At 48.2% G+C, this 12255-nt stretch overlaps 5 protein-coding genes across 5 annotated transcripts, besides 3 other annotated features; 2 read left to right on the top strand and 3 right to left on the bottom strand.

Annotated features, from left to right (window-relative positions):
- Positions 1-244: 244 nt before the first annotated feature.
- Positions 245-496, bottom strand: ARB_02063 (uncharacterized protein; the record flags this gene model as incomplete). Its single annotated transcript, XM_003011466.1, has 1 exon — positions 245-496. The coding sequence occupies one exon, from the start codon at positions 494-496 to the stop codon at positions 245-247; it is 252 nt and encodes an 83-aa protein (XP_003011512.1).
- A 2134-nt stretch (positions 497-2630) lies between these two features.
- ARB_02062 (dehydrogenase, putative) lies at positions 2631-4150 on the top strand (the record flags this gene model as incomplete). Its single annotated transcript, XM_003011465.1, has 6 exons — positions 2631-2769; positions 2853-2969; positions 3043-3125; positions 3235-3516; positions 3665-3973; positions 3995-4150. The coding sequence occupies 6 exons, from the start codon at positions 2631-2633 to the stop codon at positions 4148-4150; spliced, it is 1086 nt and encodes a 361-aa protein (XP_003011511.1).
- A 545-nt stretch (positions 4151-4695) lies between these two features.
- On the top strand, positions 4696-5612 carry ARB_02061 (uncharacterized protein; the record flags this gene model as incomplete). Its single annotated transcript, XM_003011464.1, has 4 exons — positions 4696-4817; positions 4872-5056; positions 5218-5405; positions 5466-5612. The coding sequence occupies 4 exons, from the start codon at positions 4696-4698 to the stop codon at positions 5610-5612; spliced, it is 642 nt and encodes a 213-aa protein (XP_003011510.1).
- Positions 5613-6047: 435 nt separating this feature from the next.
- Positions 6048-7061, bottom strand: ARB_02060 (catechol dioxygenase, putative; the record flags this gene model as incomplete). Its single annotated transcript, XM_003011463.1, has 2 exons — positions 6048-6280; positions 6464-7061. 2 exons carry the CDS (start codon positions 7059-7061, stop codon positions 6048-6050), a joined length of 831 nt encoding a protein of 276 aa, XP_003011509.1.
- Positions 7062-7537: 476 nt separating this feature from the next.
- ARB_02059 (uncharacterized protein) lies at positions 7538-9501 on the bottom strand (the record flags this gene model as incomplete). Its single annotated transcript, XM_003011462.1, has 2 exons — positions 7538-8727; positions 8793-9501. The coding sequence occupies 2 exons, from the start codon at positions 9499-9501 to the stop codon at positions 7538-7540; spliced, it is 1899 nt and encodes a 632-aa protein (XP_003011508.1).
- An 818-nt stretch (positions 9502-10319) lies between these two features.
- Positions 10320-11143: a repeat region (AT_rich region).
- Position 11144: 1 nt separating this feature from the next.
- Positions 11145-11417: a repeat region (AT_rich region).
- Positions 11418-12246: a repeat region (AT_rich region).
- Positions 12247-12255: the final 9 nt, after the last annotated feature.

The following is a 12255-nucleotide window of genomic DNA, read 5'->3' as shown; positions in this document are numbered from 1 at the left end:
GTCAGCTTCTTTGTGAGAGATTATTAAGGACAGGGATGTTCCCTGGTCGGCCGTTGGAGTCGAACGAGCGAGATATAAATATACCGACTTTATATCAATCGCCGAACTGCCGGGAGTCGCCCCCCTAACTAACTAACTAGTTAGTTAACTAGCTAGCCCGCCGACCAGCAAACAGAGCTGCGCTTCAGCAAACTGGCTACATCCCATTCTATCCCGCTGCATGACCGCTTGCATATCGGGCGTGCTAGCCGGGGCAGTCATCGAGCTGGTTCCGTTTTGTCTGCATCAAGCTATCCAAAATGGGCTTTATACCGTATGGTCCGTTGCCGACAGAGTTCTGGAATATCCGAGAGTAGTATCCAGCTATATCTGGAGCATCCTGGACGGCCAGATGGAAGCCCGCTGAGGCGTTCATTTCGCCGTCATCGTCGTCGTCGTCGTCGCCTCCAGCCTGAGTTTGCCCGGTTGTCTCTCGTTCTGTTATGATGGCGTGCATGTATGCTTGTATGTTTGTACGTAACGACGCTCCTTATCCTCCGGGCGTGAGATGCTGTGCAACAGTCGGCGTCAATATGCAAAAAAGCAACGAGAGGCGAAACCAGGACCCGAGTCGGCCAGGTCCTTCGCTCGCTCGCTATGCCTGGAGGCTGTCGTATACGGGAAGCAGACAGTAACTAGCTCTGTCTGTGTGTGCGTGCGTGTGTGTGTACATGTATACGGAGTACGCGTTCTGGCATGGGCTTCAGCCCTTGGGGTCTTGTGATAGATACCGGTTATCCAGACCGCCGCTCACAGATCGCTGCAATGCTATGACTAGCGAAGTAAGGCCCAGGGCGTCGTGTGAGGCTGGCCATCAGCTAGTTATCCCTTCGATATAACACACGGAGTATCGCCGATGGTCGTAATAAGTCCCAATATCAACCGCGCAACCAGCCAGCGGGCGGCGGCTTTCGAGGCCAGCTCCCCCCAGCCGACTGTACGACATGTGTCATGCATGGAACGAGAACAGAATGCCTTGCATGCTTGTGATTCTGGTTGCCCTAGCCCTGCCATGGCTGGCTGTCTGCCCGTCTCGAAAGCTCACAATGGTGCCGGCCGGTGCTTACAGCCTGCTCCGCCGTGCCACCCTCCAAACGGCGGCCATGTAATAATTTATGGAGCCTGCTGTCTGTGGATATTATCTGCTGCCGTGTAATTGGAAGGGATCATTAACCGCATCATCCCGCTCGAGCTGGAGTCGGGTCCCTTTTTGCTATCCCGCGCTGGAAAAGGGGGGGGGGAGGGGGGGGATGGTTGAGCTGATATGCCGGCCGTCGCTGGCTCGCTCGCCTCCTGCTTCCCCTGACGCGCTTCATGCGGCTCTCGGCTATCCGTTGACGGGCTTAAATAGACAGTCTCCCGGCTTTTGTTTCTGGTTCATAAGGTACAACGGAAGAGGCCGTGAAGTTGGAGTATCTGGGACGTTGAAAAAGAAAAAAAGACCGTCAGCGACGCTTATCTTAACCAAACGCATAGCCCGTCGATGCTATAAAGTCCGCCTGTGACGGCAACACCCGCAGAGACCAAGAAGCAGAAGATAAAGACGGCGAAGCATAAGACGAAGAAGAAGGCCGATATCTGCAGGCGAGTTGTTTTTTTTTTTTTTTTTTTACCTTTCTTATTCACTCGTCTGTTCCCGCCCCCTGTGCTGGTCACTTTCTATACATCTATCTACATCTACCAAAGTCACTTCACAGCCGCCCTGCACCCGCAATCACTCTCCTTGCCTGCCTTCGGCTGCCGCAGTAAAGACCGTCTCTTCCCCTTGAAGGCCTCTGCATGTGCATATAAATCTCCGCGAATCGCGATCCAGTGCTACACTCCCTGGCCCAGATATCCTCGTCCCTGTCAAGACATTTCCCCAAACCTCCGGGCCTACATAATCTCGCATCGGGTTCAGCTTTTTGTTTTTTGTTGCTTCGCCCCTGCTAACCCTCACAGCTTGCATTAGCCTTCCTTATTTAGCTATCCATTCTCACGTTCAGCCGTTCCGTCGTCTGTTCTCAGTTTTTATCACTTTTCCTTGAGCTCGACTCTCGGTTCTGGACTTGCTCTCCCTCTCTTGTCTCGCCTCTTGCAAGCATTCCTTCTAGCCAGGCTGGGATCATGCCGCCAGGAAGGTCAGTCCTGCTGATCGGAGATATTGCACACTGCAAAAAGGAGTGGCAGGATTTTTCGCAGCTGGCAACCCTCAAGGTCCGTGGGGACACCATTTTCCCAGCTTCTGGCTGACATTCCCAGAAAATCCGAGGAAATAAGCTAACTTTCAACATAGGAGTTTCCAACCGGATCCAGGCAGGAGTTCCTGGCCAACTGCAAAAATGGCAGATATGATGATGTGATAGCCATTTATCGGTCCAACGTGTCGACAGCTGTGTGTATCCCCCTGCTGCCCTGCATGTTTTATTTCGTCCCCTTCCCTTGTTTTTGGACTGTGTGTTCCTCGTGGTGCATCAGCTCCATAACCCAGACAAGGGGGCCACTCAACACCAGGGGGACGATGCAAGATCGATCTAGCGTGGTCACCCTGCTTTCTTTTTCTTTTTCTTTTTCTTTTTTCTTACTCTCTGCCTCACTCTTTTCCCCTGCTAATGATATCACGTTTCTCTGGGCAGATAACTGGGCCATTTGATGCAGAGCTTGTCAAGGCTCTGCCCAACTCGTTAGCATACATTTGCCACAATGGTGCTGGATATGACAATATTGATACCACAGCCTGCTCAGAGCGAGGTCAGTTCCCTGGCGTTTTGGGTTTTTGCTGCTGGCTATTGCCATCAGCGGCTATCGGAGCAACCCGACTAACCGAGACACAGGAATCCGCGTCTCAAGCACACCAATTGCCGTCAACAATGCTACCGCAGATATCACAATGTTTTTGATGCTTGGCGCTCTGAGACAGGCATATGTTCCGATATCCGCCATCCGGGCCGGTAAGCAGTGTTCAGCCACCTGCCCACCTGCCTATTATAACTAATCAGGCGGTCTGCTAACAACAGTCTCCAGGTCAATGGCAGGGGAAGACCAAATTAGGCCATGATCCCCAGATGAAGGTGCTTGGTATCTTGGGAATGGGTGGCATTGGCAGGGTATGTGTGCTCCATTTCTCTTCAGCCCCCCCGCCCCTTGCTGTTGAGAAGTTTAAACACCACAGCTCAAAGATCAACTGACAGAGACGGTCTGTTTTGGAATACGTAGGAAGTATCACGCCGAGCCAAAGTATTTGGCATGAGAGTTATTTACCATAACCGAAATCGCCTTTCTCCAGCCCTGGAAGAAGGAGCATGCTACGTCTCCTTCGACCAGCTACTGGCCCAGTCTGACGTACTCAGCCTCAATCTCTCGCTCAATGCAACCACCCGTCACATCATCTCCCATCGGGAGTTTGCAAAAATGAAGGATGGCGCGGTGATTGTGAACACTGCGCGAGGGGCGCTGATTGACGAAAAAGCGCTCGTCTCCGCTTTGAAATCTGGAAAGGTAAGGAAACCCCAGGATCAAAAAGAAAGTTAAAAAAAAAAAAAATAGGGGTCGCGTCCGAAGAATGGACTGTGATGCAGCCAGTCTTAAAATCTCAAACGAACCTAAAAAAAAAACAGGCCTTTGTTGCTAACTGAGCGAGCAACAGGTGAGTTCGGCTGGGCTCGACGTATACGAGAACGAGCCGTGCATCGAACCAGAGCTGCTGGATAACCCCAAGGTGATGCTGCTCCCTCACATCGGAACCGCAACATACGAGACCCAGAAGGAAATGGAACTGCTGGTCCTCGAAAATCTGCGATCGTGTCTCCAATCGGGGAAATTGATCACACCTATTCCGGAGCAGCGAGATGCATGGAAGAGCCAGGCCGGCACCGGCATCAGCAATAATTGCAACGGCAACAACAACGGCACAAATGGACGACAGAATAATGGACGCAACGGTCACAACGGACACGTATTCCATGGACACATCTAGGCCGGGAAATCATGGGAAAGAAAGGAACATCCTCGGTCTTTGGTTTCATTCTCTTCTTTTCTTTTCTTTTTTTCTTCTCTGTCTCTTTTCTTGTCTTTTCTTTTCTCTGCCTTTCAGATTCCCGTGAAAAGCAAAGGGGTTTTCCTTTTCTTTTGAGCTTGGCACATAGTGATACCTGAGCAATAATAGAATGGCGTGCAGATTGGTGGTAGTTCAAGCGATGGCACCGGCGGGCGACGGCAAGGCGGCTTCAGTGAACGTTAGCAGATTGTTGTTTGTACTTAAAACTGCCCACCACGCCTGATAATATGATACGATACTTAATGCTTTCCCTGAATGGCCCGCTCCGCATCGTTGATCGCGTCGAATGTTCGATTATTTTGTTTCTTTTCGATGTTGCGATGTTTGTTTTTTCCTTTTCCAGAAAATTGATTATGTAAGTCATTAGTAAACCATGACTAAGGCTGGATAACTGACTAAGCCGGGTGCTGACTAACAAAGCTCAACCTTAAACATGGCTAATCCCAAAGCGGGCAACTTAGGGCTTCGCGCTTTTCACGCTGACTAAGCTCGCTTACTGCGTTTTCACGCAACGAAAAGTCGCAACAACAAAAAAAAAAGCGACGACGACGAAGACGACGACGCAGAACCAACGACACCATCACCAACCACCGCTCGCCCTCCCACAGTCCTTCGTCAAGATGGTACGTCTGCCGCCTGAGAACCGCCTGCCCCTGTTGACGCTGCCCCGTGAAGCCTTGCTTGCGATGATGGAGATCTGGGGAAAAAAGACAGACAGAGAACATGGACGACGAGCTGACGGGTGTGCTTTTTATCTCAACGTATAGGTCCGTTACGCTATCCAGCCCGCCTCCAGCGCGAAGAGCGCCAGCGCCCGTGGCTCTTATCTTCGCACCAGCTTCAAGAACACCCGTGAGACCGCCCAGGCCATCAACGGACTCAAGTTGCAGCGTGCTGTGACTTTCCTCGAGAACGTTATCGGACACAAGGAGGCTGTTCCCATGCGACGATATGCTGGCGGTACCGGACGATGTGCTCAGGGTGAGTAGCCCTATTTGCTCGATATGACTGTTTATGGGGGAATTCTCGATTGCGCGAATGGCGGGGGAAATTTTGAACACAACGACGAGGAGGACTATTTTGAAGATATCGGCCATGTGAAGGGTGTAAGGGGGATATATGGCTGACATGTTATGTGATAGGCAAGCAATCCGGTGTCAGCAGAGCTCGCTGGCCCGTCAAGTCGGCACAGTTCCTCCTCTCCCTGCTGAAGAACGCCGAGGCCAACGCCGACACCAAGGGCCTCGACACCGGCAACCTCATCGTCAAGCACATTCAGGTCAACCAGGCTCCCAAGCAAAGACGACGAACCTACCGTGCCCACGGTCGTGTACGTAGCATGTCCACCCACGCCAATGGCGGGTAACCTCCAATTGACTAACTGATATAGATCAACCCCTACATGTCGTGCCCATGCCACGTTGAGATGATCCTGACCGAGGGTGAGGAAGTTGTCCAGAAGAGCACCGCAGTGTCCGCCACCAGACTCTCGTCGAGACAACGTGGCGTCCGAACCCGCCAGGCCATCACCGCATAGACGAGACGAAGGAGGAAGATTCGGAACAAAACACCAAATGATAAAAAGGGAACGAACGAACGAACGTCAGTCGGTCGAGACACATGAACCAATTGGTCTATGCAACCGATCTGACTTTTTGACAATGGCTTGCATGGAGGAGAAGGAAACGGGCACGAACTCAACTCACGGGCAGAGCAGGAGGGGAGAGGAAATCACTCATGTGTCATTTTGCTGTTTTTTTTTGTCTTTTTTTAAAAAGCCAGCCTGAGCCTGGGTTCCGGCCTGTTCCCCTTCTTCTTCATTCAGGGCCCGAACTGATACTTACCTCACTAAATGCAGACTTGTTACAATTAATGAAAGGCGTCGGTTCCGATCTTCATTTTGTCCAGCACACTTCAGTTCATTTTGCTCTTAACCCAAAGTAACACTAATCCCCTTCCCCCCCCCCCCCCCCTAATCAACGTCAGGAACAGGCAATCCATCTACGATCTTGACATTGCGGCCCAACTTCCTCAATGCCTCGATGGAGTTACGATCTCGCTCCTCCCGCGCCTGGGCCACGGTAGCTAGCACGAACTCATGTCTAAGCAGCGCCATGCCTGCAGGAACACCGTACTCTGCACCCATGGCTTCGTCTACGACGCCATAATCGACTACCAGCGAGCTCTTGACGCCAAACACCGCATCTGACTTTTCATACGGGTCGTTGCGCGGGTAAAGCGTTCTACCATGGTAAGTAAGTCAGGGCCTCCATAAGGCAAATTGGAGAAGAACCTACGTAACGAGCCTCTCATACCCATCCGCGGCCAGAATGAAATGCATATGCGCTGGCCTCCACTGGTGTCGGCCCAGGGTGGTCAACAACTTACCTACTGGCCCATCGTCCGGCACGGGGTAAGGAACAGGCTGGATAGCACTGAACCAGAACCTGCCGCTCGCATCGGAATGAAGCACGGCTCTCCCCTCTGGTGTGTCTCGCTGGGGGTACTGCACGTCATACAGTCCCGTGGAGTCAGCATGCCATATGTCCACCTGCACGTCCTTAAGGGGTGTTCCATCCGTTGCTCGCACGGTACACAGGACGAATAGCGGCTTTCCTGAGGTGTCGTGGGATATTGCTGCTCCGGCGGGGAGGTGTTGTGCGTCGTGTGTGTGGAATGGGCCCAGGAGAGTTCCCTGGGTTGTGCCTGGCGGGGATGGGTGGTCTATGGAGTCGAGCAGGGAGGAGAGGCCGAGGATGTCTGATAGTAGGATGAATTCCTGGCGGGTGTCGGTGCATTTCTGGCCGGTCTGGGTGAGGAAGGTGATTGCTGCGATCCATTCGGGGGTGGACAGGCGGGTTTCGCGGGCGAAGTCGTGGAGGTGGGTGACTAGGCGTTCGAAGATGTAGCGGGTTCGAGGGTCGGGGCAGCTTGAGTTGGTCTGGATGGTGTGCGCGGTGATGTTGTCTACTGAGAGGTCTGACATGGTTACTATTTGGTTGTGGTTGTGGTTGTGGTAGATAGATGGTTAGATAGTAGATGTTAGATGGTAGATGGTAGATGTAGCTGATATATATCTATGACCCCTTAGAGACAGCCTGTACAACGTCTCCGGGTATGCAGTCGACCCCGCAGTGATTAGTGATGAGTGATGCCGGAGGAAGAGACAGGGATATGATCCTTTCTAGCATTTGAGAAGCTGTGGTGCATAGGCCGGCTATAGGATGAGTGAGGTATGAGGAGGGCTTGAGTGTACGAGCAGAGAAATGTATTCACAAGAAGCTGAAACTGAACCTGAAACTGAAGCTGAGCTGAAGCTGAAGCTGAAAAATGGATGAGAAGCTAGAAAAACCAATCAAGTACACCGTACATCGTAAACGCTCTCGCTATAAGGTGGAAAAAAGTGGAAGTAAATGTGACCAAACGAATAGATAAGGAGTAATAGGTAGATGAGATAAAGGTTTATCGAGCCTCAACAACATGGCTGGTCCCTCTCTCACGGTTCTTTTCTCTGTCTCTATCTTTTTCTCTCTGCTGCTGCTGCTGCTGCTCTTGTTGTTGCTGTTGCTGGGTCCTCTCGCGCTCAGCAGTGCGTTGTCTGTGGTGGTCAAAGGTGTCCATGATAGCTTGTGCAAGGACATCACTAGAGTCATCATCTAGCCTTGTGCTGGCATTCCTATCATGTCTCTGGCTATTTCTACCACTGTTTGTGGTGCCGTTGGTGGTATTTGTGGTTATAGTAGGTGTAGCGGTGGTAGTGGCAGGCCTAGCGGGACTGTTCTTGCCTCTATCATCAGGAGCAGAGGTAGAGGCAGAGACATCTTCACTAGCATCTCTGTCCTTTTCGCGGGTAGTAGTGGTGGTAGTGGTAGTGGTAGTGGTAGTGGCAGCATCCTGGCTGGCTGCGCGGTGCTTGGGGTGGTCCTTTTGTAGTTCTTCCGCCTTGACGTCGCGCCAGGAGCACTTGGCATGTTTCTTTGTGCAGCCCATGCACGCAGTCAGGTTCTTAAGACAGTGCATGTTTAGTCTTCTACATCTATCGCAGGGTGGCAGGATACGTTCTCCTCTGGCTAGGTCTTCCATGCGGGCGACCATGGCAGCCTTGAAGGGCGCAGTCTCATCGCGGTCATGAGAAGGGGTTGGCTTTGGGTGCGGGAGTAGGGAAGAAGGGGTGCCTGGAATGGGTACGGGAGGGATCGGGGAGTTGGCCTGTCCCGGGAACGGCGAGGAGGAGGACTGCTGGTCTGAGTCTGGGTGGTGGTCGGTCTGTTGCTGCTGCTGTTTCTGCTGGTGCATGCGTCTGTCGGAGGTGGTGAAGAACTTCTTCATGAGCTCTGCGCGGGTGCTGGGGGAGGCGCCCTTGATAGAGGTCCCGTTGATGATGGTGACGTTGTCTGAGATGGGCTGGGAGAAGGCAAACTGCGCTGGTTCGTCGTGGTAGGAGGAAGGGTCCTGGCGGGAGTTGACAGCGACGAAGCCGGGCGGGGATGCGGTGCGAGACTGTCCATGGCCGTTGGGAGTGGTGCTGTCCTTCCAGGGGCTGATGGCGCGGGTCTGCGAGAGAGCGAGAGAGGCGTCGTTTTCCCGCCTGGAGACGATGGCGTTGCGTCGGTTTTTCAGCCGGTGATTGAGCTGTCTAGCCCTAGCCGATACTACAAACTGTTAGTTAGTACAAAGGGTATGTATATAAGGCAAAGTCTAAAGGAGAGAGACCTACCCTGATCGGCAAGCTGGATGATGTACACCAGGTTCTTCTCGAGTATCTCGAGGGCACCCAGCTCCTTCTCCTCGTCCTCGCTGATGGGCTGCGGCGGGATCATCTTCTGCGGCATGCCAGACGCAATCAGGACATAGTCCTCCTCGGAGATCTCGACGCGGGCATGCTTGATGTCCAGCTGGCAGACCCGCGAGCCACTCCGGGCCTTTTCGAGGGTGAACTTGTCCGGGAACTCCTTTGCGAACTCGACGATGTCCAACCACGAGACGGTGGTTTCTTTAGCTGTTGTATCGCCGGCCGCACCACCAGTACCACCAGCACCACCGCTGGCCGACGCAGAGGCCGACCTGATGACGCGCGGAGGCCCGTCAAAGAGCCGTTCGAAGCGCTTGACGAGGATGGGGCCGAGCGGACAGGCACCCAGGTTGCCGGCGATGGACTCGTGGCGGTGCAGCACACCGTCGTACTCGCCTATCCAGCGGAGGATGGCGGGCAGGGTGTCGTCCGTGGAGACGAGCGGGAGGGTGTCGGAGTACTGGCGGGCGAGGTAGTTGATCTGGAGGTGCTGGTGAGGGTGAGGTTGCTGGTGAGGCTGGTGGTGCTGGTGAAGGGGAGGGTGAGGGTTAGTAGGGTGTGTGGTCTTGGGCTGTTTCGCAGGGTGGTCGGAGGTGCTGCCGCCGCACGGCGAGCGAGGGCGTTTGGGGTCCATCATCCGCTTGCGACCGTTAGCTGCGAGCGTCTATGTTCATGTCGGATAGTCTTGGGAGTCTTGAGAGTGGTGAGAGTCTTGAGGGTGAGTCGTGGGAGTCGTGGGAGAGTAGAAGTAGAAGAGGTGAGGCCGGAGCACGGGAGGAGCGGCAGAAAAGAGCAAAAAGGCAAAAAGGGAGGGCGGGAGCCAGTCCAGAGCCAGAGAGCCAGAGCGAGAGCCAGAGAGCACAGAGAGAGAGAGAGCAAGAAGAAGAGAAGAGAAGACCGTCGGTATCAGCCTAACGAGGAGGCCGACGCACGCAGGAAAAAGCAACGAGCCGCACACACACTCACACTCGCACTCTAACACACACGCAGTCGTCCGCGGGCCTGCAGCGAGGTGCGGCCTACGCAAGCATTGGAAGCAAGCAGGCCAGCCAGAGGAGATGCGGCCGGTGGAGGGATGGATGGATGGGCCGCCCGGCTGTGCACCACGGCTACCCAGGCGAGATCCCGTCTGCGCCTGGCTGTCTGTCCTCGCTGGCCGTCCCTCGTTCCTCGTCCCTCTGCTGCTTCTGCCGTCCTCCCTGGTCCTCCTCGTTGCTTTTTTCTGCTCGCCCGTCTCGCCCTCGCCGTCGCCTTTCAACCTCGCCGGCCGCCTTTCCCTCAGTGCCTCGCTGCCTCTCTCTCTCTCTCTGCCTGCGGCCAGCGGAATCCGCCTTTCCGCCCGAGAGCAGGGGCGGAGACACGTGATGTCATGTGATCCATAGCGGATAAAGTATGTTTTGCGGCACTACTATCTTCCGTAGAGACATGGTGGCGAACACCAATAAGTACTAATAGGGTACTGATACCGACTAATAATAATATTAATATAGTAGCTACTAAGAATATTATAGATATACTATATTAAGAAAAGATATATTTTTTTTTTAATTTAGTACTATAATAGCTTTTATAACTAATTACTTAATATAAGAATCTTTTAAATTTAAATCTTACTTATACTTCGTCTCCCTTTACCTTAACTCCTAATTCCTTAACTTCTAACTATCTATATTCCTTACTTATAGCGACTAATAAGCCTAAAAAAGCTAAAAACTTCTATAGAGGCTAGAATATAGGCTACTAAATTATTTACTTTATATAATTAATTAAACTATTATTATTCTAATAACTAATAGGAGTTAGAGATTCTTAAAAGATCTTAATTAATAATCTAAGCTTCTTTAAAGTAATATAAATAGAGGTTTAGTTACTATTAACCTTTAAAATAGTATACTTCTATATATTAAGTTAATTTCTTCTTTATATATTATTCTTTTTCTAAAAATATAGATATACCTAAATATATCTTTTATTTCTTATATTAAGTACCTTAATAATATAACTAAAACTATACTTAATCTTTATACTAAGAGTACTAACTTCCTTAATTAAAGCTTTAATATTTTTATCTAGAAACTATATATCTATAGTTAGTATATCTTCTTATATTATATAGAATTCTAGAGTATTTTTACTACTATATTTCTTATAATAGCCTTTTAAGAAGCTATAATATTCTTTAGAATAATTTCTATATTAAACTAAGTCTTAGTTATAGATTCTAGAGCTTTTTTAATTTTAGTAGTATTACTTTTATTTCTAATTATAATTATTTTAGTACTAATTATTTACTTCTTAATTAGAGTCTCTAGAATTTTATTTATAGGAGTTTTATTATTATAAACTAATTAGTTTTTATACTTCTTCTTAAGCTCTTATATCTCTTTAATAAGTAACTCCTTATTCTTAAGATAAATCTTAATAGACTCTACCTTAAGATACTTATAGTAAACTATAGTAATATTTATAATATTAAGCTTAAACTCCTTAGGGAAACCTTTATATCCTTTTTTATTATTATAATAATTAGAGTATAATTTATTACTAAAAAGTACTTTATTATATTTCTTCCTAGAAGTATAAGGAAAGGATAGAGATAAAAAATAATACTAATAGATAGTTAACTTATTCTCTAAAAACTCTTTATTAATATTAATTATATTTTACTTCTTCTTCTTTATAGATAAGTTCTCTACTAAAGTAGTAGCTTAAGTTTTATAAAGAGATATTTTTAATTTATCTCTATATTAGTATTCTCTTCTATTTCTTTTAGATATTAAATTATAAATATATTAATATAGCTTATAATATACTAGTATTTACTTCTATATACTACTTACTCTTAATTAACTTAATACTTATATATTAGATAGTTATAAAGAAGAAGATATAAGTAAAAATATAAAAGAAAAAAATAATAAAGAAGAAGTAAATTTTACTTTATTTAAGTAATTACTCTAATTTAGTAATAGAAAAGATATTAAAATAATAAAGTAAGTAGGTTAAAATATATAATAATTTTTAATATTTATAATATTAAAACTTATATATTTAATATTAATATCTATACTAGATTTAAATATACTAGAAATTAGTAATAACTACTTATAAAACTCTATAATACCTATAGAAATTATTTATACTTTTAGATAATATAAAAATAAGCTACTAATATAATTCTAGATAGATATAGATAACTAATAATATTTTATTAACTTAGAAATAAAAGTTAATAATTTATAATTATTTTTAAAACTTAATACTCTCTAATATATTATTAGATACTACTAGATAGTCTAAAAATTATATCTTCTTTTATAGCTTTCTTCTATAGTCTTTATTTAATAGGTATCTTCTTATTATTTTTTTTAGTTTTCTCTCTATAAAG

The sequence above is a fragment of the Trichophyton benhamiae genome, assembly GCF_000151125.1.
Source record: "Trichophyton benhamiae CBS 112371 chromosome Unknown Abenha-G-c-31b08.f1, whole genome shotgun sequence".
NCBI classification, from domain to species: Eukaryota; Fungi; Ascomycota; class Eurotiomycetes; order Onygenales; family Arthrodermataceae; genus Trichophyton; species Trichophyton benhamiae.
The sequence above is the reverse complement of the archived record's forward strand: the minus strand, read 5'-3'. Positions and strand labels throughout refer to the sequence as shown.